This window comes from Oncorhynchus masou, chromosome 12 (assembly GCF_036934945.1).
Source record: "Oncorhynchus masou masou isolate Uvic2021 chromosome 12, UVic_Omas_1.1, whole genome shotgun sequence".
Taxonomy (NCBI): Eukaryota; Metazoa; Chordata; class Actinopteri; order Salmoniformes; family Salmonidae; genus Oncorhynchus; species Oncorhynchus masou.
In genome coordinates, this window is record NC_088223.1 from 96,528,126 (window position 1) to 96,554,923 (window position 26,798).

A 26,798-nucleotide genomic window follows, 5' to 3' on the forward strand; every position below is an offset into this window, starting at 1 on the left:
TAGTGCACTATAAAGCCCTATGGACCCTGGTGCAATGTAGTGCACTATAAAGCCCTATGGACCCTGCTGTAATGTAGTGCACTATAATGAGAATAGGATGCCATGTGGGACAAACCCATAATCATGAAACAGGCAATTCAGACAGAGAGATCAAGGTCGAAATAAAACACATTTCTTATTGTAATATCAGGAGACGCTAATCATTTAGACATCTTATCACAGACACGGAATGGAACTACACCCTCAGGGAAAAAAGATGCCCTCCAGAACCTAAAAGGGTTCTTCGACTGTCCCCATAGAAGAACCCTTTGAAGAACACTAGTTGGTTCCAGGTAGAACCTGGTTTTAAGTAGAGCTGTTTTGACTTCAATGTTGAATCCTTTTCACACAGCATTTTACATGGTACCCAAAATGGATCTTTCTGGAACCAACAAGGGTTCTTCTATGGGTTCTTCTATGGGGACAGCCGAAGATCCCTTTTGAAACACTTTTCTTCTAACGTCTGGGAATCAAATTAGAGGAATGAATACAACTCATTGGCTTTAGAACCGCTAACCGGCAGGTGGAATAATAATACATTTCATTTGTATTTTTCAATAATTTAGCATTTTTAATAGTTGAAATAGGAAGTGTATAGGTTTGTCATACTTAAATTATAAGACCGAGGGGGTGTGGTATGTGGCCAATATACCAAGGCTAAGGGCTGTTCTTACGCACGACGCAATGTGGAGTGCCTGGACACAGCCCTTAGCAGTGGTATATTGGCAATATATCACAAACCCCCGAGAGCCTTATTGCTGTTATAAACTGGTTATCAACTAAATTATAGCAGGAAAACTACATGTTTTGTCATACCCGTGGTATACGGTCTGATATACAGTATATCCTTCCTGTTTGGCCCTGTCCGGGGGTGTCATCAGATGGGGCCACAGTGTCTCCTGACCCCTCCTGTCTCAGCCTCCAGTACTTATGCTGCAGTAGTTTATGTGTCGGGGGCTAGGGTCAGTTTGTTATATCTGGAGTACTTCTCCTGTCCTATCCGGTGTCCTGTGTGAATTTAAGTTTGCTCTCTCTAATTCTCTCTCTCTCTCTTGGAGGACCTGAGCCCTAGGACCATGCCTCAGGACTACCTGGCATGATGACTCCTTGCTGTCCCCAGTCCACCTGGCCGTGCTGCTGCTCCAGTTTCAACTGTTCTGCCTTATTATTATTCGACCATGCTGGTCATTTATGAACATTTGAACATCTTGGCCATGTTCTGTTATAATCTCTACCCGGCACAGCCAGAAGAGACTGGCCACCCCACATAGCCTGGTTCCTCTCTAGGTTTCTTCCTAGGTTTTGGCCTTTCTAGGGAGTTTTTCCTAGCCAACGTGCTTCTACACCTGCATTGCTTGCTGTTTCGGGTTTTAGGCTGGGTTTCTGTACAGCACTTTGTGACATCAGCTGTTGATTGATTTGATATACCACGTCTGTTAGCCAATCAGCATTCAGGGCTTGAACCACCCAGTTTATAATGAACATGATATACCTGTTAGATTTATGGGACAATATGACAGATCTCTCTACTGATATTAATAGACAGCTGGGGAATCAAATACCCCCATGGTTAAATATATACTCACTAAGAGACACACACACACACACACCTGGTGGTGTGAGCTAAACTCACTGATCACATCAGCAGGGTGTGTGTGTGTACATACAGGTTAGTTTGTCTAGGTGAGGCTAGGTGTGTGTGTTGAATCACCTTCTATACATAGATGTACAGTATGTGTACTAACCTGGAGGACAGAGCACACAGTGACCCTACAGCCACAGCGTAAGTGGCTCCCTCCCAGCCTACATATTTAAAGGCTGCGGGCAGAGGACTGTTGTTGTCTAGGAGGTAGTAGGGCATCATCATGGTGAGAGCAGCAGACACTCCGAAGTAGGCCACGAAGCAGATGAGGAGAGACGACACGATGCCTATGGGGATGGCCTTCTGAGGGTTCTTCACCTCCTCACCTGGGGGCAGAGGTCAGAGGTTAGAGGTCAGATGTCAGGGGTTAGATGTCAAAGGTTCCTCAAGATCTCCGCAACCTATTTTCAAAGAGAAAGAAAGTTAATGTTCTAAATGAATGAAGACGTCTTCGTTGCGTAGGTCTTCACACCCCAGAATTAATTATTGGTGGGAGCACCTTGGGCAGCCGTAATAGCTGTCAATCATTTTGAATAATATTCAAAAAATATGTATATAATTTCGTGATTACGATCTTGTCTCATCTCTCCAACTCCCCACGTGCTCTGGAGAGGCGTATGTTGAGTCATGCGTTCTCCGAAATTTGACCAAACCGTACTTCTTAATATCACCCATCCACTGAAGCAGGAAGCCTGCTGCACCAATGTGGAAGCCTGCTGCACCAATGTGGAAGCCTGCTGCACCAATGTGGAAGCCTGCTGCACCAATGTGGAAGCCTGCTGCACCAATGTGGAAGCCTGCTGCACCAATGTGTCGGAGGAAGCACCGTTTAACTGACGACCGAAGTCAGCCTTTCCCAGCCAAGGAGTCGCTAGAGCAATGAGCCAAGTAAAGCCCCTCCGGCCAAACCCTTCCCTCACCCGGACGATGCTGGGCCAAACCCTCCCCTCACCCGGACGATGCTGGGCCAAACCCTCCCCTCACCCGGACGATGCTGGGCCAAACCCTCCCCTCACCCGGACAATGCTGGGCCAAACCCTCCCCTCACCCGGACGATGCTGGGCCAAACCCTCCCCTCACCCGGACGATGCTGGGCCAAACCCTCCCCTCACCCGGACGATGCTGGGCCAAACCCTCCCCTAAACCCGACGATGCTGGGCCAAACCCTCCCCTAAACCCGACGATGCTGGGCCAAACCCTCCCCTCACCAGGACGATGCTGTGGGACTGCTGGTCACGGCCGGTAATGACACAGCTTGGGATTGAATCCCAGGTTGTTGTGTTGAATAATATTTAGAAAGTATTCAGACCTATTGATTTATTCCACATTTTGTTACATTACAGCCTTATTCTAACATATATATATTTTTATCCTCAGCAATCTACTCACAATATCCTATAATAACAAAGCGAAAACTGGTTTGGATAATTGTTTTGCACATTTATTAAAAATAAAAAACAGATACCTTATTTACATAAGTATTCAGACCCAGCTCAGGTGCATCCTGTTTCCATTGATCATCCTTGAGATGTTTCTATGACTTTAGATTCCAAGATGGCGTAGAAGTCTTGGTCCCATCCCGTGTATATATTGTTTTCATCATACAGTGGGGAGGACACGTATTTGATACACTGTCGGTTTTGCAGGGTTTCCTACTTACAAAGCATGTAGAGGTCTGTCATTTCTATCATAGGTACACTTCAACTGTGAGAGACGGAATCTATAACAAAAATCCAGAAGATCACATTGTATGATTTTTAAGTAATTCATTTGCATGTTATTGCATGACATAAGTATTTGATACATCAGAAAAGCAAAACATAGTATTTGGTACAGAAACCTTTGTTTGCATTTACAAAGATCATACGTTTCCTGCAGTTCTTGACCAGGTCTGCACACACTGCAGCAGGTCTGCCGACCATTCGAGGTGGTTTAAACTCTTCCGTTCCTGGATGCCCATCTGCCCGCTGTCTAAATCGCTGTGTCTCCAGCTCGCCTAGCATACTACTGAATTGGCTCCCTGACTCAGCTATTGCTACTCACTGGACCCTATGATCACTCGGCTACACATGCCTCGCCCTAATGCCAGTATGCCTATTGCTGTTTTGGTTACTGATTATTATTAGTGCTGTTACGGATACAGTTATCCTGTGTGTGTGTGTATCCTGTGTGTGTGTTTCTTTTCTCTCCTTCTCCCCTCACAGGTGAAAATCATCACTCCCCAATCAGTCAACAACCAATCATCAATCAGAAGACACACCTCCTCCAATTTCCTGACCTATCACAGTTCCTTCCCCATGGTTTAAAAACCCCATTTGTTTGTTCTAGAGCCCAGCGCAGCTCAGCTCAGCCCAGCTCAGCTCAATCTCTCTGTAAATGCCATGTCTGTAGGTCTCTGTGTTTCACTCTCGCTTTGTGTCTTAACCTCTCTTTTGTTTAAGCACCTCATAGCACTTTGTCATCACCTGTGAGTATTGTTTTTGGTTATGGTGTTTGATTGCTGGTGGAAAAGGGGGAAACCAAGACAAGTCGCCCATGGGCATACACTACCCGTAGGTGAACTTTGTTAAATACACTAGTTAGAACTGGGCGGACCACCCACTGTATTTTTGGTTAGTTAGTTAGCTGTTGTTAAAGTAGGCTAGTCTAGCTTAGGGGTGTTTTTGAATACTTATTGTTTCTTTCCTTGGGTCCAGCTCAGCCCCTTTTCCTGCTCCCCCCATTACCGTGTGTTTATAAATAAACCTAGAGTTTGACGGTAGATTTCAGTTGTCGTGCTTATTTCGTTCACACTTTTCCTTTGTCACAATAATAATTTGCATGAGTTATGTTACGAGTCTCATTACCATCCCCCTAGACTGTCGGGCCAAAAGGGATTCGTAACATAAGTGGAGCCTCGTCCGGGATATGTCATAACTGACACCCATGCCGCTCATGTAGATTGTTGTAGTGGTATAGTTCAGTGTTGAGCGTCATAGCTGAAGTAGCATTAGTGTTTGCTATTTCCTTTGGCACTTGTGAAGTAGTGTAAAAATGACTACTTTTGATTTGAAATCTTTTTTGGATAACCCTTCGTGGGAGGTTTTTGACAAATGTCGTAGAGTTGATTTAATGACCTTGGCTGACCATTATTCAGTATCGATTCCGCAGAGTTTAGTTAAGGCGGAGGTGAAACGGATAGTATTAAATGTATTGTTGGAAGAGCAGGTGCTTGTGTTACCGCTGCCTGAGCCTACTACCCCTGTAGCGGATGTTGCTGCTCCTGTAAGACCATTGGTGTCTGATAATGAGGGAGAGGCTAAAACACCAGCCACATTGTCCCGTTTTGATCCACTCTCCCCACTGTCAAATGGTGATGCCAGGAGGGATGTCTGTTTAGCACAGTTCCAACTGGAGGTGGAAGAGAGCCCAAATTAGGCGAGAGACTCTCCAGTTGGAGATGTGTAAAATAGAGGCAGAAAAAGAACGAGAACAACGGCATTTGGAGATGTGTAAAATTGAGGCAGACAGAGAACAAAGGCAGTTGGAGTTCAAAATGCGCCAGATGGAACTTGAGGCAGAGACAGCGAGGCTAGCTTCCGGTCCTACTGTGCCTGTTTGTGAGCCGTCCTCACCTGCTGTGTCCTCAAACACGTTTGACATTAGTAGGCAGATTGCCTTAGTACCTTTGTTCAGAGAGTCAGAGGTTGACTCCTATTTTTGTGTATTTGAGCGTATAGCCGTAGCATTGAAATGGCCTGAAGAGGTTTGGTGCCTATTACTTCAGTGTAAATTAACTGGTAAAGCCCAAGAGGTTTTGTCAGCGCTACCTCTGGAGGACAGTTTGAATTATGAAGTGGTCAAAGCTACTGTTCTTCGTGCCTATGAGCTTGTGCCTGAGGCATACCGACAGAGATTTAGGTCTCATAGAAAGTCTTCTAGTAAGACTTATGTGGAATTTGCTAGAGACAAGGGAAATCTGTTTGATAAATGGCATGCTGCTAGTAAGGTAACTGATTTCAACTCTCTCCGGGAGTTAATCTTGTTGGAAGAGTTTAAAAATTGCTTACCCGAACGCATTGTAGTTTACCTAAACGAACAGAAAGTATCCTCCCTGGCAGAAGCGTCTGTGTTGGCAGACGAGTTTGTGTTGACGCACAAGAGTGTGTTTTCGGCTCAAACTGAGAGTAGAGCCACTGAGTTTCCTACCTTTAGTCCTAGTCGGCCAGCAGTAGTATGTCAAGCACGCCAGAAGAATGAGCGTCGATGTTTCTATTGTCATAAAGTAGGACATATGATTAATGATTGCTTCCTGCTTAAACGCAAACAAGGGATGCCTCTTCGTGTCAAGCCACCAACAGGTGTTGCTCTAATTCGTACGGTTGTGAGGTCTGCAACAAAACAGGTGCCTCAGGGTAACTGTAGTTTGAAAGTCTCAGTCCCCGACCGCAGTTATGAACCATTCATTTTCGAGGGGTTTGTGTCCCTAACGAATGACGAAGTGTCTCAACGACCGGTTAAAATCCTTAGAGATACTGGTGCGGCGCAGTCGTTTATATTGTCTGATGTGTTGCCCTTGTCTGACGATACATACTGTGGTTCCAGTGTGTTAGTGCAGGGTATTGAAATGGGTTTTGTCCCAGTGCCATTGCACTTTGTGAAAGTACACTCTGAGTTAATCAGTGGAATATTCAGAGTGGGGGTACGCCCTATGTTGCCAGTGAAAGGTGTGACCTTCATAATGGGTAACGATATTGCCGGAGGAAATGTAGTACCCGTATTGGAAGTATTGGATAAAAGTGACCACTCTCTCTCGAATGAGCTGGCACAGAATTATCCACATGTGTTCCCCGCTTGTGCTGTCACTCGTGCTCAGGCACGACAAGAGGGTGATGAGATAGATTTGTCGAACACTGTTCTGTTCAAAGAGGTTGATCAAGAGGATGGATTGTGTGATTCATCTGAGAAGCATGGACAGGTGCGCCCTGTTAATGCCAAGGTCTTGGCTATAACTGCATTCCCTGCACCTACCACCAGACGAGAGCTACGCCGCTTTTTAGGGATGGTTGGCTACTACCGTAGCTTCTGTAAAAATTTCTCTGCGGTAGTTGCTCCATTGACCGATTTGCTTAGTCCGGCTAGATCATTTGAGTGGTCCCCTGATTGTAAGAGAGCTTTTGAATCAGCGAAAGCACTCTTATGTAGTACACCTGTACTTGCTGCTCCTGATTTTGAACAACCGTTCAAACTTGAGGTAGATGCTAGTGCCAGAGGTGCTGGTGCTGTTCTACTGCAGCAGGACAAGAGTGGAGTGGATCATCCCGTTTGTTATTTTTCACGTAAATTTAATAAATGTCAAACAAACTATGCGACAATAGAACAAGAAGCTCTTGCTTTGTTGTTGGCTCTGCAATACTTTGAAGTATATATTGGTTCCAGTGCCCTACCCGTGATTGTATATACTGACCATAACCCCTTAGTTTTTCTCCACCGAATGTACAACCAGAACCAGCGCCTTATGCGTTGGGCGCTGATTGTACAAAATTATAATTTGGAGATCCGCCACAAAAAGGGTTCTGATAATGTGTTGGCAGATGCTTTGTCTCGTGTGTGAAAATGATTTCTGCATGTTTTGCAAGGTTGTTGCTTTGTTGGGAGTATTCATTGAAATACTGTAGTCGCAACCCCTAGGGTTGCTCTTTTAAGGGTGGGAGTGTTACGGATACAGTTATCCTGTGTGTGTGTGTATCCTGTGTGTGTGTTTCTTTTCTCTCCTTCTCCCCTCACAGGTGAAAATCATCACTCCCCAATCAGTCAACAACCAATCATCAATCAGAAGACACACCTCCTCCAATTTCCTGACCTATCACAGTTCCTTCCCCATGGTTTAAAAACCCCATTTGTTTGTTCTAGAGCCCAGCGCAGCTCAGCTCAGCCCAGCTCAGCTCAATCTCTCTGTAAATGCCATGTCTGTAGGTCTCTGTGTTTCACTCTCGCTTTGTGTCTTAACCTCTCTTTTGTTTAAGCACCTCATAGCACTTTGTCATCACCTGTGAGTATTGTTTTTGGTTATGGTGTTTGATTGCTGGTGGAAAAGGGGGAAACCAAGACAAGTCGCCCATGGGCATACACTACCCGTAGGTGAACTTTGTTAAATACACTAGTTAGAACTGGGCGGACCACCCACTGTATTTTTGGTTAGTTAGTTAGCTGTTGTTAAAGTAGGCTAGTCTAGCTTAGGGGTGTTTTTGAATACTTATTGTTTCTTTCCTTGGGTCCAGCTCAGCCCCTTTTCCTGCTCCCCCCATTACCGTGTGTTTATAAATAAACCTAGAGTTTGACGGTAGATTTCAGTTGTCGTGCTTATTTCGTTCACACTTTTCCTTTGTCACAATAATAATTTGCATGAGTTATGTTACGAGTCTCATTACCATCCCCCCTAGACTGTCGGGCCAAAAGGGATTCGTAACAAGTGCACTACATTGTCCATAACTGTTTTTGTTAGTGATGGTCTTATTTCACTGCAGAGCCTCCAGCCCTGCCCAATATGCCTTGGCTAGCCCTTTAATTCCACCCCCCACACATGCGTGACCTCACCTGGCTTAACTGGTGCCTCGAGAGACAAATCCTCTCTCATTGTCACTCAATGCTTAGGTTTACCTCCACTGTACTTATATCCTTCCATAGCCTTGTCTAAACATTATGCCTTGAATCTATTCTCCTGTGTTGAGAATTCTGCTCTTTTTACTCTCTGTTCCGAACGCACTAGACACACCAGTTCTTTTAGCCTTTATCCGTGTCCTTATCCTACTCCTCCTCTGTTCCTCTGGTAATGAAGAGGTTAATCCAGGCCCCCAGCACCACTTCTATTCCCCAGGCGCTCTCTTTTGTTGACTTCTGTAACCGTAATAGCCTTGGTTTCATGCATGTTAACATTAGAAGCCTCCTCCCTAAGTTTGTTTTATTCACTGCTTTAGCACACTCCATCAACCCGGATGTCCTAGCCCTAACTATAACATTTTCCGACAAGATAGAACTGCCAAAGGGGGCGGAGTTGCAATCTGCTGCAGAGAGAGCCTGCAGAGTTCTGTCATACTATCCAGGTCAGTGCCCAAACAGTTCGAGCTTTAACTTTTAAAAATTCACCTTTTCAGAAACAATTCTCTCACCATTGCCGCTTGTTATAGACTCCCTTCAGCCCCCAGTTGTGCCCTGGACACCATATGTGAATTGATCGCCCCCCATCTATATACAGAGGTCGTACTGTTGGGTGACCTACACTGGGACATGCATAACAAACCCGGCTGTCCTACAATCTAAGCTAGATGCCCTCAATCTCACACAAATGATCAAGGAACCTACCAGGTAGAACTCTAAATCCGTAACCATGGGCACCCTCTTAGATATCATCCGGACCAACTTGCCCTCTAAATACACCTCTGCTGTCTTCAACCAGGATCTCAGTGATCACTCATTGTCTGCGTGCATAATGGATCCACGGTAAAACGACCACCCCTCATCACTGTCAAACGCTCCCTAAAACATTTCAGCGAGCAGGCCTTTCTAATCGACCTGTCCCGGGTATCCTGGAAGGATATTGACCTCATTCCATCAGTAGAAGATGCCTGGTTGCTCTTTAAAAGTGCTTTCCTCACCATCTTAAATAAGCATGCCCCATTCAAAATATGTAGAACTAAGAACAGATATAGCCCTTGGTTCTCCCCAGACTTGACTGCCCTCGACAAGCACAAAAAACATCCTGTGGCGTATTGCATTAGCATCAAATAGCCCATGCGAGTCAGAAAGCAATTTACTCAGTCAGTTAGGAACCAATATACCCACCACTCCGACCTGTATGCTCTCGTTGACTGGTCTTCACCACAAATTTGTCACCAAACCCAGAGGCTCCAGGTCATCTATAAGTCTCTGCTAGGTAAAGCACTGCCTTATCTCAGCTCACTGGTCATCATTGCAACACCCACCTGTAGCACGCTCTCCAGCAGGTATATTTCACTGGTCACCATAGTAACACCCACCTGTAGCATGTTCTCCAGCAGGTATATTTCACTGGTCACCATAGTAACACCCACCTGTAGCATGTTCTCCAGCAGGTATATTTCACTGGTCACCAGAGTAACACCCACCTGTAGCATGTTCTCCAGCAGGTATATTTCACTGGTCACCATAGTAACACCCACCTGTAGCACGTTCTCCAGCAGGTATATTTCACTGGTCACCATAGTAACACCCACCTATAGCACATTCTCCAGCAGGTATATTTCACTGGTCACCACAGCAACACCCACGTGTAGCATGCTCTCCAGCAGGTCTATCTCACTGGTCACCATAGCAACACCCACCTGTAGCACGTTCTCCAGCAGGTATATTTCACTGGTCACCATAGCAACACCCACCTGTAGCACGTTCTCCAGCAGGTATATTTCACTGGTCACCATAGTAACACCCACCTATAGCACGTTCTCCAGCAGGTATATTTCACTGGTCACCGTAGTAACACCCACCTGTAGCATGCACTCCAGCAGGTATATTTCACTGGTCACCAAAGTAACACCCACCTGTAGCACGTTCTCCAGCAGGTATATTTCACTGGTCACCATAGTAACACCCACCTGTAGCACGTTCTCCAGCAGGTATATTTCACTGGTCACCATAGCAACACCCACCTGTAGCACGTTCTCCAGCAGGTATATTTCACTGGTCACCATAGTAACACCCACCTGCAGCACATTCTCCAGCAGGTATATTTCACTGGTCACCATAGCAACACCCACCTGTAGCATGCTCTCCAGTAGGTATATTGCACTGGTCACCATAGCAACACCCACCTGTAGCACGCTCTCCAGCAGGTATATTTCACTGGTCACCATAGTAACACCCACCTGTAGCACGTTCTCCAGCAGGTATATTTCACTGTTCACCATAGTAACATCCACCTGTAGCACGTTCTCCAGCAGGTATATTTCACTGGTCACCATAGTAACACCCACCTGTAGCACGTTCTCCAGCAGGTATATTTCACTGGTCACCATAGTAACACCCACCTGTAGCACGTTCTCCAGCAGGTATATTTCACTGGTCTTCCCCAAAGGCCTTGGTCCCCTTTCCTTCCAGTTCTCCGCTGCCAATGACTGGAACGAACTGCAATAATCACTGAAGTTGGAAACTCATATCTCCCTCACTAGCTTTAAGCACCAGTTGTCAGAGCAGCTCACAGATCACTGCACCTGTACATAGCCCATCTGTAAATAGCCCATCCAACTACCTCATCCCCATATTGTTATGTATCTTCTTGCTCACTATCTCTACTTGCACGTCATCATCTGCACATCTATCACTACAGTGTTTAATTTGCTAAATTGTATATATTATTATCCTCTATGGCCTATTTATTGCCTACCTCCCTTATCTCACCTCATTTGCACACACTGTATATTGATTGTGTTATTGACTGTATGTTTGTTTATGTGTAACTCTGTGTTGTTGTATGTGTCGAACTGCTTTGCTTTATCTTGGCCAGGTCACAGTTGTAAATGAGAACTTGTTCTCAACTGGCCTACCTGGTTAAATAAAGGTGAGATAAAAAAATAATTGATTGGAGTCCACATGTGGTAAATTCAATTGATTGGACATGATTTGGAAAGTCCCACACCTGTCTATATAAGGTCCTACAGTTGACAGTGCATGTCAGAGCAAAAACCAAGCCATGAGGTGGAAGGAATTGTCCATAGTGCTCCGAGACAGGATTGTGTTGAGGCACAGAGTACTGAGTGAAGGGTCTGAATACTTATATAAATGTGATAGATACATTTTTTTTATATACTTTTGCAAAAAAAAAAAATCTAAAAAACCTGTTTTTCCTTTGTCATCGTGGGGTATTGTGATGTCATCGTGGGGTATTTTGTGAAGATTGATGAGAAAAAAACTTTCATCCATTTTAGAAGGCTGTAACGTAACAAAATGTGTAAAAAGCCAAAGGGGTCTGAATACTTTTCCGTATCCACTGTCCACAGGTAAAACAGCCTGGTTCAACTGATTTAGAGGCAATGTGTAGTGACTGTCTGACTGGACAGCAGCTTAGCCCATGACCTCAATGACCTCTGACCCCTGTAGAACCTCCTAACCCTAAACCCTATCCCTAACCTTAACCCTAACCCTAAACCATGTGTCTGTCTGACTGGACAGCAGCTTAGCCCATGACCTCAATCACTCCCTTATCCACACCGTCTTCGTGGAACAATCGGTTTTAAATTCACTGCTTCACTGAGGATATAATTGTATTTGTGGGATACTGAGATTAGGTCGCCATTCAAAAATCATGTTTGACACTATTATTGCAACTTACTACGTGACTTGTTAAGCACATTTTTACTCCTGAACTTATTTAGGCGTGCCATAACAACAAAGAGGTTGAATACTTGATTCAAGACATTTCAGATGTTCTTTTTTTTATTAATTTGGTAATGTTTAGAAAAATATAATTCCATTTTGACATAATGGGGTATTGTGTGGAGGTCAGTCACAACAACTCTCAATGTTTTAAATTCAGGCTGTAACTCAACAAACTGTAGAACATGTGAAGGGGTGCGAATTCTTTCTGAAGAGACTGAATGACTCCCTAAGAGTTGATTCAGGTTGGTAGAATACGTTCTGAAGAGACTGAATGTCTCCCTAAGAGTTGATTCAGGTTGGTAGAATACGTTCTGAAGAGACTGAATGTCTCCCTAAGAGTTGATTCAGGTTGGTAGAATACGTTCTGAAGAGACTGAATGACTCCCTAAGAGTTGATTCAGGTTGGTAGAATCATATTCCAAATTATTTCCAGCTCTAATGGCTGCCAAAGGTTTTTCCACCAAGTAATACTTCAGGGTGGTGAAGACATCAATCATTCATCTTCATTTTACATGTCTTAGAAATGTAGAAAATGTTCACAGCGTTTTATTTCTCTTTTGAAAAGGTTGAGTAAGTTGTGTAGATTGATAGTAAAGAACAATCCCTTGTAGATGTAATTTGAAGACCGTGGAGGTTTCAACCGGTGTTTCAGTACCTCCACTGGTGATGTACGTTGGCGCCTCCCACACTGACCTGTCGTGGCGATACAGTCGAATCCCACGAAGGCGTAGAAACAGGTGGCAGCGCCTGATAGGACACCGGTGAAGCCAAAAGGCATGAACCCGCCCACTCCTAGACTCTCCGCCGACAGCAAGGGTTCTGTCATGCTGAGAGAAAGAGAGATCATTAAATACACACTAGTATACTGTGTGTGTGTGTGTGTGTGTGTGTGTGTGGGGGGGGGGGGGGGGGGGGGGGTGTGTATGTGTGTGTGTGTTTACTTTTGACTGGAGTTGTTGTGTAAGATGACATCAGGGTCCAGGTGCCAGTTCTTCAGGGTTCCTTTGACCAGTCCAGAGACCATCATAAATAACAACACCAGGACGTTGATACACGTAAACACCTTGTTGACAACAGCTGACTCCTTCACTCCAAACGACAACAGACCTACAGAGAGAACGCTTATTGTAAAATAGGAAAAAGTGAAGAAGAGAGAGTTGAAGATTAGAGCTGAAAAGACGGGTGAAGGTGTGTGTGTGTGTGTGTGTGTGTGTGTGTACCTGTGAGGGTGATGATGATGAGCACAGCGAACATGTCAGGGTACTCTGCCAGTATCCCAGGTGCTTTCATGGTCATGTACTGTCTGCAGAACGCCTCTATATGTTTCCCTGTCAACTCATCAAACGTAGCGCTCCATGCCCGTGCTACACTGGAGGTACCTGGCAGCGGGAGGGAGAGACAGAGACAAACAGAGGCAGAGACAGAGACAGACAGAGGGAGAGACAGAGACAGACAGAGGAAGAGACAGAGACAGACAGAGGAAGAGACAGAGACAAACAGAGGAAGAGACAGAGGAAGAGACAGAGACAGACAGAGGAAGAGACAGAGGAAGAGACAGAGACAGACAGAGGAAGAGACAGAGACAGAGAGAGGGAGAGACAGACAAACAGAGGTAGAGACAGAGACAGACAGAGGAAGAGACAGAGACAGACAGAGGAAGAGACAGAGACAGACAGAGGAAGAGACAGAGACAGACAGAGGAAGAGACAGAGACAAACAGAGGAAGAGACAGAGACAGCGAGAGGGAGAGACAGAGACAGACAGAGACAGATAGAGGGAGAGACAGAGACAGATAGAGGGAGAGACAGAGAGATGAAAATATAGTGAAATATATGAACCAAACATTTGCATATATAATGTATTTAAAGAACCAACTCAACCTTTAGCCCGTTTTAAACTACCCAACACTCTACCCAACTCTCTACCCAACTCTCCACCCAACTCTCCACCCAACTCTCCACCCAACTCTCCACCCAACTCTCCACCCAACTCTCGACCCAACTCTCTACCCAACTCTCTACCCAACTCTCCACCCAACTCTACCCAACTCTCTACCCAACTCTCTACCCAACTCTCTACCCAACTCTCTTTCCAACTCTCACCACATATGAAGCAAGTTAGTGATCTAACAATAAAAGCTCTGTCTTTACACTGAGTATACAAAGCGTTAGGAGCACCATGACATAGATTGACCAGGTGAATCCAGGTGACATCTATGATCCCTTATTGATAAATCCCTTTAAATCAGTGTAGATGAAGTGGAGGAGACGGGTTAAAGAAGGATTGTAAAGTCTTGATAGAATTTAAACATGGATCGTGTGCCATTCATAGGGTGAATGGGCAGGACTATAAAAGGGCCTTTGAACAGGGTACGTTAGTAGGTGCCAGGTGCACCGGTTTGTGTCAGGAACTACAACTCTGCTGGGCGTTTCATGTTCAACAGTTTCCTGTGTGCATCAAGAATGATCCACCAGCCAAAGGACATCCAGCCAACTTGCCACAACTATGGGAAGCATTGGAGTCAACATGGGCCAGCATCTCTGTGGAAGGCTTTCCACACCTTGTAGAGTCCATGCCCCAACGAATATATTAGGAAGATGTTCTTAATGCTTTGTACACTCAGAGTATTCTTCAGTTTCTCCTGTCCTATCCGGTGTCCTGTGTGAATTTAAGTGTGCTCTCTTTAATTCTCTCTTTCTCTCTTTCCTTCTCTCTCTCGGAGGACCTGAGCCCGAGAACCATGCCCCAGGACTACCTGACATGATGACTCCTTGCTGTCCCCAGTCACCTGACCGTGCTGCTGCTCCAGTTTCAACAGTTCTGCCTTATTATTATTTGACCATGCTGGTCATTTATGAACATTTGAACATCTTGGCCATGGTCTGTTATAATCTCCACCCGGCACAGCCAGAAGAGGACTGGCCACCCCTCATAGCCTGGTTCCTTTCTAGGTTTCTTCCTAGGTTACACCCTTTCTGGGTAGTTTTTCCTAGCCACCGTGCTTCTACACCTGCATTGCTTGCTGTTTGTGGTTTTAGGCTGGGTTTCTGTACAGCACTTTGAGATATCAGCTGATGTACGAAGGGGTAAATACATACATTTGATTTGATTTGAGTTTCATCGCCCAGCTTGTAGCTGATAAACATTTTAAAATCTGGTTAAAATTAAGGTAGACGGACACAAAGCACCACAGATATTGAGATCAGCTTGATGCAAGACTTCCACATTCCTTCATACGGTGTCTGTGGTGCGCTTCATGCTGCTACGGGACGGGACGGAAACAGAGGTCAAGTTTAGCCTCGCTCTTCTACACTCTTAGTTGTTGTGGAAATTCATCCGCTTTGTGTTTACTTTGTGCATGCATCTTGCTTAGTCTACCTTTTAATAATATCAATGTCTGCCCGTCTCACCGATAACGTAAGAGAGGATGAGGTTCCATCCCGTGATGAAGGCCCAGAGTTCTCCCACTGTGACATAGCTGTACAGGTAGGCTGAGCCCGTCTTGGGGACGCGGGCCCCAAACTCAGCATAACACAGACCAGCCATCACAGAGGCCAGAGCTGCGATGAAGAAGGACAAGACAATGGCAGGACCTGGGGACAGGGAGAGGGTTGGGATGATCATCAGATTTAGTCAAATCCTGTAAATACACTCCAGCTTACAGAGTAATATCTCCAGGGTATTACCACTATATTACTACTATATTACTACTATATTACTACTATATTACTAATATATTACTACTATATTACTACTATATCAAATCAAATTTCAAATCAAATTTATTTATATAGCCCTTCGTACATCAGCTGATATCTCAAAGTGCTGTACAGAAACCCAGCCTAAAACCCCAAACAGCAAGCAATGCAGGTGTAGAAGCACGGTGGCTAGGAAAAACTCCCTAGAAAAGACTACTATATTACCACTATATTACCACTATATTACCACTATATTACTACTATATTACTAATATATTACTAATATATTACTAATATATTGCTACTATATAACTACCATATTACTACTATATTACTAATATATTACTAATATTACTACTATATTACCAATATATTACTACTATATTACTAATATACTACTACCGTGCATTACCACCATTTTCTTTGGCCACGGCTCCAGCCAGGGCTTAAATCCCAACTCCCAGAGAACCGCCCATCACCAAAATAGTACTACTATACTAATATTATACTAATATAGTACTACTGTACTACTATACTACACTATACTACCACCAGTACTACCACTATACTAATACATCACTGCTACTAATATGCTACACTATAATACTGTTACTGGCAGCATTCGCGTGAAACTGAAAGCGCAAACCACTGCTTTTAATCAGGGCAAGGTGACATGAAACATGACCGAATACAAACAGTGTAGCTATTCCCTCCGCAAGGCAATCAAACAAGCTAAGCGTCAGTATAGAGACAAAGTAGAATCTCAATTCAACGGCTCAGACACAAGAGGTATGTGGCAGGGTCTACAGTCAATCACGGATTACAAAAAGAAAACCAGCCCCGTCACGGACCAGGATGTCTTGCTCCCAGGCAGACTAAATAACTTTTTTGCCCGCTTTGAGGACAATACAGTGCCACAGACACGGTCCGCAACCAAAACATGCGGACCCTCCTTCACTGCAGCCGACGTGAGTAAAACAGTTAAACGTGTTAACCCTCGCAAAGCTGCAGGCCCAGACGGCATCCCCAGCCGCGCCCTCAGATCATGCGCAGACCAGCTGGCTGGTGTGTTGACGGACATATTCAATCAATCCCTATCCCAGTCTGCTGCTCCCACATGCTTCAAGAGGGCCACCATTGTTCCTGTTCCCAAGAAAGCTAAGGTAACTGAGCCAAACGACTACCGCCCCGTAGCACTCACTTCCGTCATCATGAAGTGCTTTGAGAGACTAATCAAGGACCATATCACCTCCACCCTACCTGACACCCTAGACCCACTCCATTTTGCTTACCGCCCAAAAAGGTCCACAGACGATGCAATCTCAACCACACTGCACACTGCCCTAACCCATCTGGACAAGATGAATACCTATGTGAGAATGCTGTTCATCGACTTCAGCTCGGCATTCAACACCATAGTGCCCTCCAAGCTCGTCATCAAGCTCGAGACCCTGGGTCTCGACCCTGCCTTGTGCAACTGGGTACTGGACTTCCTGACGGGCCGCCCTCAGGTGGTGAGGGTAGGCAACAATATCTCCACCCCACTGATCCTCAACACTGGGGCCCCACAAGGGTGCGTTCTGAGCCCTCTCCTGTACTCCCTGTTCACCCACAACTGCGTGGCCACGCACGCCTCCAACTCAATCATCAAGTTTGCGGACGACACAACAGCGGTAGGCTTGATTACCAACAATGACGAGACGGCCTACAGGGAGGAGGTGAGGGCCCTCGGAGTGTGGTGTCAGGAAAATAACCTCACACTCAACGTCAACAAAACTAAGGAGATGATTGTGGACTTCAGGAAACAGCAGAGGGAACACCCCCCTATCCACATCGATGGAACAGTAGTGGAGAGGGTAGTAAGTTTTAAGTTCCTCGGCGTACACATCACAGACAAACTGAATTGGTCCACCCACACAGACAGCATCGTGAAGAAGGCGCAGCAGCGCCTCTTCAACCTCAGGAGGCTGAAGAAATTCAGCTTGTCACCAAAAGCACTCACAAACTTCTACAGATGCACAATCGAGAGCATCCTGTCGGGGTGTATCACCGCCTGGTACGGCAACTGCTCCGCCCACAACCGTAAGGCTCTCCAGAGGGTAGTGAGGTCTGCACAACGCATCACCGGGGGCAAACTACCTGCCCTCCAAGACACCTACACCACCCGATGTCACAGGAAGATATTACTCCACACCACTGCAGAACTACTACTATTATACTACCACTATACTACTATACTACTACCATTATACTACTAATATACTACTATACTACTACCATTTTACTACTACTATTTTACTACGACTATACTACTACTATACTACTCCACACTACTGCAGTACTACTCCTATTATACTGCCACTATACTGCAATACTACTACTATTATACTACTACTATACTACTATACTACTACTATACTACTCCACACTACTGCAGTACTACTCCTATTATACTGCCACTATACTGCAATACTACTACTATTATACTACTACTATACTACTATACTGCTACTATACTACTCCACACTACTGCAGTACTACTCATATTATACTGCCACTATACTGCAATACTACTACTATTATACTACTACTATACTACTATACTACTACCATACTACTCCACACTACTGCAGTACTACTCCTATTATACTGCCACTATACTGCTATACTACTACTATTATACTACTACTATACTACTGCTATATTACTCCACACGACTGCAGAACTACTACTATTATACTACCACTATACTACTATACTACTACCATTATACTACTAATATACTACTATACTACTACAATTTTACTACTACTATTTTACTACTACTATACTACTGCTATATTACTCCACACGACTGCAGAACTACTGCTATTATACTACCACTATACTACTATACTACTACTATTATACTACTACTGTACTACTATACTACTACTATACAACTCCACACTACTGCAGTACTACTCCTATTATACTGCCACTATACTGCAATACTACTACTATTATACTACTACTATACTACTATACTACTACTATACTACTGCTATTATACTACTACTATACTACTATACTACTACTATTTTACTACTATACTACTGCTATTATGCTACTACTATACTACTACTATTTTACTACTATACTACTACTATACTACTACTATATTACTCCACACTACTGCAGAACTACTACTATTATACTGCCACTATACTGCTCTACACTACTACAGTACTACTACTATTTTACTACTATACTACTACTATACTACTACAATATTACTCCACACGACTGCAGAACTACTGCTATTATACTACCACTATACTGCTATACTACTACTATTATACTACTATTATACTACTATACTACTACTATTTTAGTACTATACTACTACTATTATACTACTACTGTACTACTATACTACTCCACACTACTGCAGTACTACTCCTATTATACTGCCACTATACTGCTACTACTACTACTACTGCTATACTACTACTATACCACTACCATACTACACTACTACAGTACTACTACTATTATACTACCACTATACTACTCCACACTACTGCTGTACGGGTACTATTATACTACCACTATACTACTCTACACTACTACAGTAGTACTATAATTATACTACCGTTATACTACTCTCCGCTACTACAATTACACTACCACTATACTACTCTACACTACTACGGTACTACTATTATTATACTACTACTTCTATACTACTACTATTATAATGCCACCATACTACTGCTGTACTACTACGTTTATACTACCACTCTACTACTGCTGCTATACTACTACTATTATACTACTACTATACTACCACTATTATACTACTGCTATTGTACTACTACTATACTACAACTACTATACTACTACTATTAAACTTCCACTATACTACTACTATTATACTACTGCTATACTAGTACTATTATACTACTACTATTAAACTACTACTACCACTTATACAGTACTACTTCTACTACTACTATTATAGTACACTATACTACTACTACTCTACTACTACTACTACTACTACAGTACTACTACTATAAAACTACACTACTACAACTATTTTGCTACTACTAGTACTACTACCACTACTACCACTACTAAAACTCCTATTACTACTACTACTACTACTACTATACTATACTACACTCTACTACAATACTACTACTACTACTATACTACAGTACATTACCTGCATTCTCTCTGGCCACGGCCCCAGCCAGGACGTAGACCCCAGCTCCCAGAGTACTGCCCACCCCCAAAGCCACCAGGTCGAAGGTGTTGAGGCATCGGGACAGACGGGAATCTTCACTGTTACAGTCCACAACCTTGACACGCAGCAGCTGCTTCCCAAAGCCTAGCAGCTTCTCCAGGGCCATGCTGAGGGGTCACAGGAAGACGGAGGTCAAAGGTCAGAGGGGAGAGGTCACATACACCTGAGGGAGAGAGAGGGCGAGAAAAAGGATGGGACAGATTGAACACATTATAATGTTGATAAGAACACAGTAGCTGAACTGCAGCCCTCCAAGGAAGGGACTGATTACATGATCCTCCTGTCACTCTCCCGCTTCCCCCCTCTCTCCCCTCTTTCTCCCTACCCCCTTTCCCCCTCTCTCCCCTCTTTCTCCCTACCCCCTTTCCCCCTCTCTCCCCTCTTTCTCCCTACATCCCTTTCCCCCTCTCTCCCCTCTTTCTCCCTACCCCCCTGTCTGCCTCTCTCCCCTCTTTCTCCCTACCCCCTTTCCCCCTCTCTCCCCTCTTTCTCCCTACATCCCTTTCCCCCTCTCTCCCCTCTTTCTCCCTGCCCCCTGTCTGCCTCTCTCCCCTCATTCTCCCTACCCCCCTGTCTGCCTCTCTCCCCTCTTTCTCCCTACCCCCTTTCCCCCTCTCTCCCCTCTTTCTCCCTACCCCCTTTCCCCCTCTCTCCCCTCTTTCTCCCTACCCCCTTTCCCCCTCTCTCCCCTCTTTCTCCCTACCCCCTTTCCCCCTCTCTCCCCTCTTTCTCCCTACCCCCTTTCCCCCTCTCTCCCCTCTTTCTCCCTACCCCCTTTCCCCCTCTCTCCCCGCTTTCTCCCTACCCCCTGTCTGCCTCTCTCCCCTCTTTCTCCCTACCCCCTTTCCCCCTCTCTCCCCTCTTTCTCCCTACATCCCTTTCCCCCTCTCTCCCCTCTTTCTCCCTACCCCCTGTCTGCCTCTCTCCCCTCTTTCTCCCTACCCCCTTTCCCCCTCTCTCCCCTCTTTCTCCCTACATCCCTTTCCCCCTCTCTCCCTCTTTCTCCCTACCCCCTGCCTGCCTCTCTCCCCTCATTCTCCCTACCCCCCTTTCCCCCTCTCTCCCCGCTTTCTCCCTACCCCCTGTCTGCCTCTCTCCCCTCTTTCTCCCTACCCACCTTTCCCCCTCTCTCCCCTCTTTCTCCCTACCCACCTTTCCCCCTCTCTCCCCCCTTTCCCCCTCTCTTCCCTCTTTCTCTCTACCACCTTTCCACCTCTCTTTCCTCTCTCTTCCACTGCAATACTATACAGGACAGTATCATGTAGGACTGAGACAGACACTAAACATACTATATATTGGTATTCACTGAGGCAACAGTAGGCAAACAGAGAGGAAGAGGAAGTGACAGGACAACGTACAGATGTAAACAGAGAGGAAGAGGAAGTGACAGGACAATGTACAGATGTAAACATAGAGGAAGAGGAAGTGCAGGACAACGTACAGATGTAAACAGAGAGGAAGAGGAAGTGACAGGACAACATACAGATATAAACAGAGAGGAAGAGGAAGTGACAGGACAACGCACAGATGTAAACAGAGAGGAAGAGGAAGTGACAGGACAATGTACAGATGTAAACAGAGAGGAAGAGGAAGTTACAGGACAATGTACAGATGTAAACAGAGAGGAAGAGGAAGTGACAGGACAATGTACAGATGTAAACAGAGAGGAAGAGGAAGTGACAGTACAACGTAGAGATGTAAACAGAGAGGAAGAGGAAGTGACAGGACAACGTACAGATGCAAACAGAGAGGAAGAGGAAGTGACAGGACAACGTACAGATGTAAACAGAGAGGAAGTGACAGGACAACGTACAGATGTAAACAGAGAGGAAGTGACAGGACAACGTACAGACGTAAACAGAGAGGAAGTGACAGGACAACGTACAGATGTAAACAGAGAGGAGGAGGAAGTGACAGGACAACATACAGATGTAAACAGAGAGGAAGAGACAGGACAACATAGAGATGTAAACAGAGAGGAAGAGGAAGTGACAGGACAACATACAGATGTAAAACAGAGAGGAAGTGACAGGACAACGTACAGACGTAAACAGAGAGGAAGTGACAGGACAACGTACAGATGTAAACAGAGAGGAAGTGACAGGACAACGTACAGATGTAAACAGAGAGGAAGTGACAGGACAACGTACAGATGTAAACAGAGAGGAAGTGACAGGACAACGTACAGATGTAAACAGAGAGGAAGAGGAAGTGACAGGACAACGTACAGATGTAAACAGAGAGGAAGTGACAGGACAACATACAGATGTAAACAGAGAGGAAGAGACAGGACAACGTACAGATGTAAACAGAGAGGAAGAGGAAGTGACAGGACAATGTACAGATGTAAACAGAGAGGAAAAGGAAGTGACAGGACAATGTACAGATGTAAACAGAGAGGAAGAGGAAGTGAAAGGACAATGTACAGATGTAAACAGAGAGGAAGAGGTCGTGACAGGACAACGTACAGATGTAAACAGAGAGGAAGAGGAAGTGACATGAAAACGTACAGATGTAAACAGAGAGGAAGAGGAAGTGACAGGACAACATACAGATGTAAACAGAGAGGAAGAGACAGGACAACATACAGATGTAAACAGAGATGAAGAGGAAGTGACAGGACAATGTACAGATGTAAACAGAGAGGAAGAGCAAGTGACAGGACAACGGACAGATGTAAACATAGAGGACGAGACAGGACAACGTACAGATGTAAACAGAGAGGAAGAGGAAGTGACAAGACAACGTACAGATGTAAACAGAGAGGAAGAGACAGGACAACATACAGATGTAAACAGAGAGGAAGTGACAGGACAACGTACAGACGTAAACAGAGAGGAAGTGACAGGACAACGTATAGATGTAAACAGAGAGGAAGAGGAAGTGACAGGACAACGTACAGATGTAAACAGAGAGGAAGTGACAGGACAACATACAGATGTAAACAGAGAGGAAGAGACAGTACAACGTACAGATGTAAACAGAGAGGAAGAGGAAGTGACAGGACAATGTGCAGATGTAAACAGAGAGGAAAAGGAAGTGACAGGACAATATACAGATGTAAACAGAGATGAAGAGGAAGTGATGTCCTGTCACTTCCTCTTCATCTCTGTTTACATCTGTATATTGTCCTGTCACTTCCTTTTCCTCTCTGTTTACATCTGCACATTGTCCTGTCACTTCCTCTTCCTCTCTGTTTACATCTGTATGTTGTCCTGTCACTTCCTCTCTGTACAGATGTAAACAGAGAGGAAGAGGAATTGACAGGACAATGTACAGATGTAAACAGAGAGGAAGAGGAAGTGAAAGGACAATGTACAGATGTAAACAGAGAGGAAGAGGTCGTGACAGGACAACGTACAGATGTAAACAGAGAGGAAGAGGAAGTGACATGAAAACGTACAGATGTAAACAGAGAGGAAGAGGAAGTGACAGGACAACATACAGATGTAAACAGAGAGGAAGTGACAGGACAACGTACAGATGTAAACAGAGAGGAAGAGGAAGTGACAGGACAACATACAGAAGTAAACAGAGAGGAAGAGACAGGACAACATACAGATGTAAACAGAGAGGAAGAGGAAGTGACAGGACAACGTACAGATGTAAACAGAGAGGAAGAGGAAGTGACAGAACAACGTACAGATGTAAACAGAGAGGAAGAAGAAGTGACAGGAGAACGTACAGATGTAAACAGAGATGAAGAGGAAGTGACAGGACAACGACAGATGTAAACAGAGAGGAAGAGGAAGTGACAGGGCAACGTACAGATGTAAACAGAGAGGAAGAGGAAGTGACAGGACAACATACAGATGTAAACAGAGAGGTCGAGGAAGTGACAGGACAACGTACAGATGGAAACAGAGAAGAAGAGGAAGTGACAGGACAACATACAGATGTAAACAGAGATGAAGAGGAAGTGACAGGACAACGTACAGATGTAAACAGAGAGGAAGAGGAAGTGACAGGACAACATACAGATGTAAACATAGAGGAAGAGACAGGACAATGTACAGATGTAAACAGAGAGGAAGAGGTCGTGACAGGACAACGTACAGATGTAAACAGAGAGGAAGAGGAAGTGACATGAAAACGTACAGATGTAAACAGAGAGGAAGAGGAAGTGACAGGACAACATACAGATGTAAACAGAGAGGAAGAGACAGGACAACATACAGATGTAAACAGAGATGAAGAGGAAGTGACAGGACAACGTACAGATGTAAACAGAGAGGAAGAGCAAGTGACAGGACAACGGACAGATGTAAACATAGAGGACGAGACAGGACAACGTACAGATGTAAACAGAGAGGAAGAGGAAGTGACAAGACAACGTACAGATGTAAACATAGAGGAAGAGACAGGACAATGTACAGATGTAAACAGAGAGGAAGTGGAAGTGACAGGACAAGGTACAGATGTAAACAGAGAGGAAGAGGAAGTGACAGGACAACGTACAGATGTAAACAGAGAGGAAGAGGAAGTGACAGGACAACATACAGATGTAAACAGAGAGGAAGAGGAAGTGACAGGAAAACGTACAGATGTAAACAGAGAGGAAGAGGAAGTGACAGGACAACGTACAGATGTAAACAGAGAGGAAGAGGAAGTGACAGGACAACGTAGAGTTGTAAACAGAGAGGAAGTGACAGGACAATGTACAGATGTAAACAGAGAGGAAGAGGAAGTGACAGGACAACGTGCAGATGTAAACAGAGAGGAAGAGGAAGTGACAGGACAACATACAGATGGAAACAGAGAGGAAGAGGAAGTGACAGGACAACGTACAGATGTAAACAGAGAGTAAGAGGAAGTGACAGGACAACATACAGATGTAAACAGAGAGGATGAGGAAGTGACAGGACAACATACAGATGGAAACAGAGACGAAGAGAAAGTGACAGGACAACGTACAGATGTAAACAGAGAGGAAGTGACAGGACAACATACAGATGTAAACAGAGAGGAAGAGGAAGTGACAGGACAACATACAGATGTTAACAGAGAGGAAGAGGAAGTGACAGGACAACGTACAGATGTAAACAGAGAGGAAGAGGAAGTGACAGGACAACGTACAGATGTAAACAGAGAGGAAGAGGAAGTGACAGGACAACATACAGATGTAAACAGAGAGGAAGAGGAAGTGACAGGGCAACGTACAGATGGAAACAGAGAAGAAGAGGAAGTGACAGGACAACATACAGATGTAAACAGAGAGGTCGAGGAAGTGACAGGACAACAAACAGATGTAAACAGAGAGGAAGAGGAAGTGACAGGACAACGTACAGATGTAAACAGAGAGGAAGAGGAAGTGACAGGACAACGTACAGATGTAAACATAGAGGAAGAGACAGGACAATGTACAGATGTAAACAGAGAGGAAGAGGAAGTGACAGGACAACGTAGAGTTGTAAACATAGAGGAAGAGACAGGACAATGTACAGATGTAAACAGAGAGGAAGAGGAAGTGACAGGACAACGTAGAGTTGTAAACAGAGAGGAAGTGACAGGACAATGTACAGATGTAAACAGAGAGGAAGAGGAAGTGACAGGACAACGTGCAGATGTAAACAGAGAGGAAGAGGAAGTGACAGGACAACATACAGATGTTAACAGAGAGGATGAGGAAGTGACAGGACAACATACAGATTGAAACAGAGACGAAGAGAAAGTGACAGGACAACGTACAGATGTAAACAGAGAGGAAGAGGAAGTGACAGGACAACGTACAGATGTAAACAGAGAGGAAGAGGAAGTGACAGGACAACGTACAGATGTAAACAGAGAGGAAGAGGAAGTGACAGGACAACGTACAGATGTAAACAGAGAGGAAGAGGAAGTGACAGGACAACATACAGATGGAAAAAGAGATGAAGAGGAAGTGACAGGACAACGTACAGATGTAAACAGAGAGGAAGAGGAAGTGACAGGACAACATACAGATGGAAACAGAGATGAAGAGGAAGTGACAGGACAACGTACAGATGTAAACAGAGAGGAAGAGGAAGTGACAGGGCAACGTACAGATGTAAACAGAGAGGAAGAGGAAGTGACAGGACAACATACAGATGTAAACAGAGAGGTCGAGGAAGTGACAGGACAACGTACAGATGGAAACAGAGAAGAAGAGGAAGTGACAGGACAACATACAGATGTAAACAGAGATGAAGAGGAAGTGACAGGACAACATACAGATGTAAACAGAGAGGAAGAGACAGGACAACATACAGATGTAAACAGAGATGAAGAGGAAGTGACAGGACAACGTACAGATGTAAACAGAGAGGAAGAGCAAGTGACAGGACAACGGACAGATGTAAACATAGAGAACGAGACAGGACAACGTACAGATGTAAACAGAGAGGAAGAGGAAGTGACAGGACAACGTACAGATGTAAACAGAGAGGAAGTGACAGGACAACGTACAGAGTTAAACAGAGAGGAAGAGACAGGACAACATACAGATGTAAACAGAGAGGAAGTGACAGGACAACGTACAGATGTAAACAGAGAGGAAGAGGAAGTGACAGGACAACGTACAGATGTAAACAGAGAGGAAGAGGAAGTGACAGGACAACATACAGATGTAAACAGAGATGAATAGGAAGTGACAGGACAACGTACAGATGTAAACAGAGAGGAAGAGGAAGTGACAGGGCAACGTACAGATGTAAACAGAGAGGAAGAGGAAGTGACAGGACAACATACAGATGGAAACAGAGAGGAAGAGGAAGTGACA

The 26,798-nt window shown here is 44.7% G+C and overlaps 2 protein-coding genes across 2 annotated transcripts in view; both read right to left on the minus strand.

Moving 5' to 3' along the window:
• The window catches only part of LOC135549443 (cell adhesion molecule 2-like), a 1,019,298-nt gene that overhangs the window by 226,212 nt on the left and 766,288 nt on the right, over positions 1–26,798 (minus strand). The window lies entirely within an intron of this gene.
• The window catches only part of LOC135551110 (high affinity cationic amino acid transporter 1-like), a 126,737-nt gene that overhangs the window by 49,071 nt on the left and 50,868 nt on the right, over positions 1–26,798 (minus strand). Inside the window, exons 2-7 of the mRNA XM_064982533.1 lie at positions 19,979–20,222; positions 15,481–15,663; positions 13,291–13,449; positions 13,012–13,177; positions 12,764–12,897; positions 1,785–2,007 (exon numbers count right to left, since the gene is read on the minus strand). Of these exons, the coding sequence (XP_064838605.1) occupies positions 1,785–2,007; positions 12,764–12,897; positions 13,012–13,177; positions 13,291–13,449; positions 15,481–15,663; positions 19,979–20,165 (1,052 nt within the window). The 5' untranslated portion in view covers positions 20,166–20,222. The remainder of the gene's footprint in view (positions 1–1,784; positions 2,008–12,763; positions 12,898–13,011; positions 13,178–13,290; positions 13,450–15,480; positions 15,664–19,978; positions 20,223–26,798) is intronic.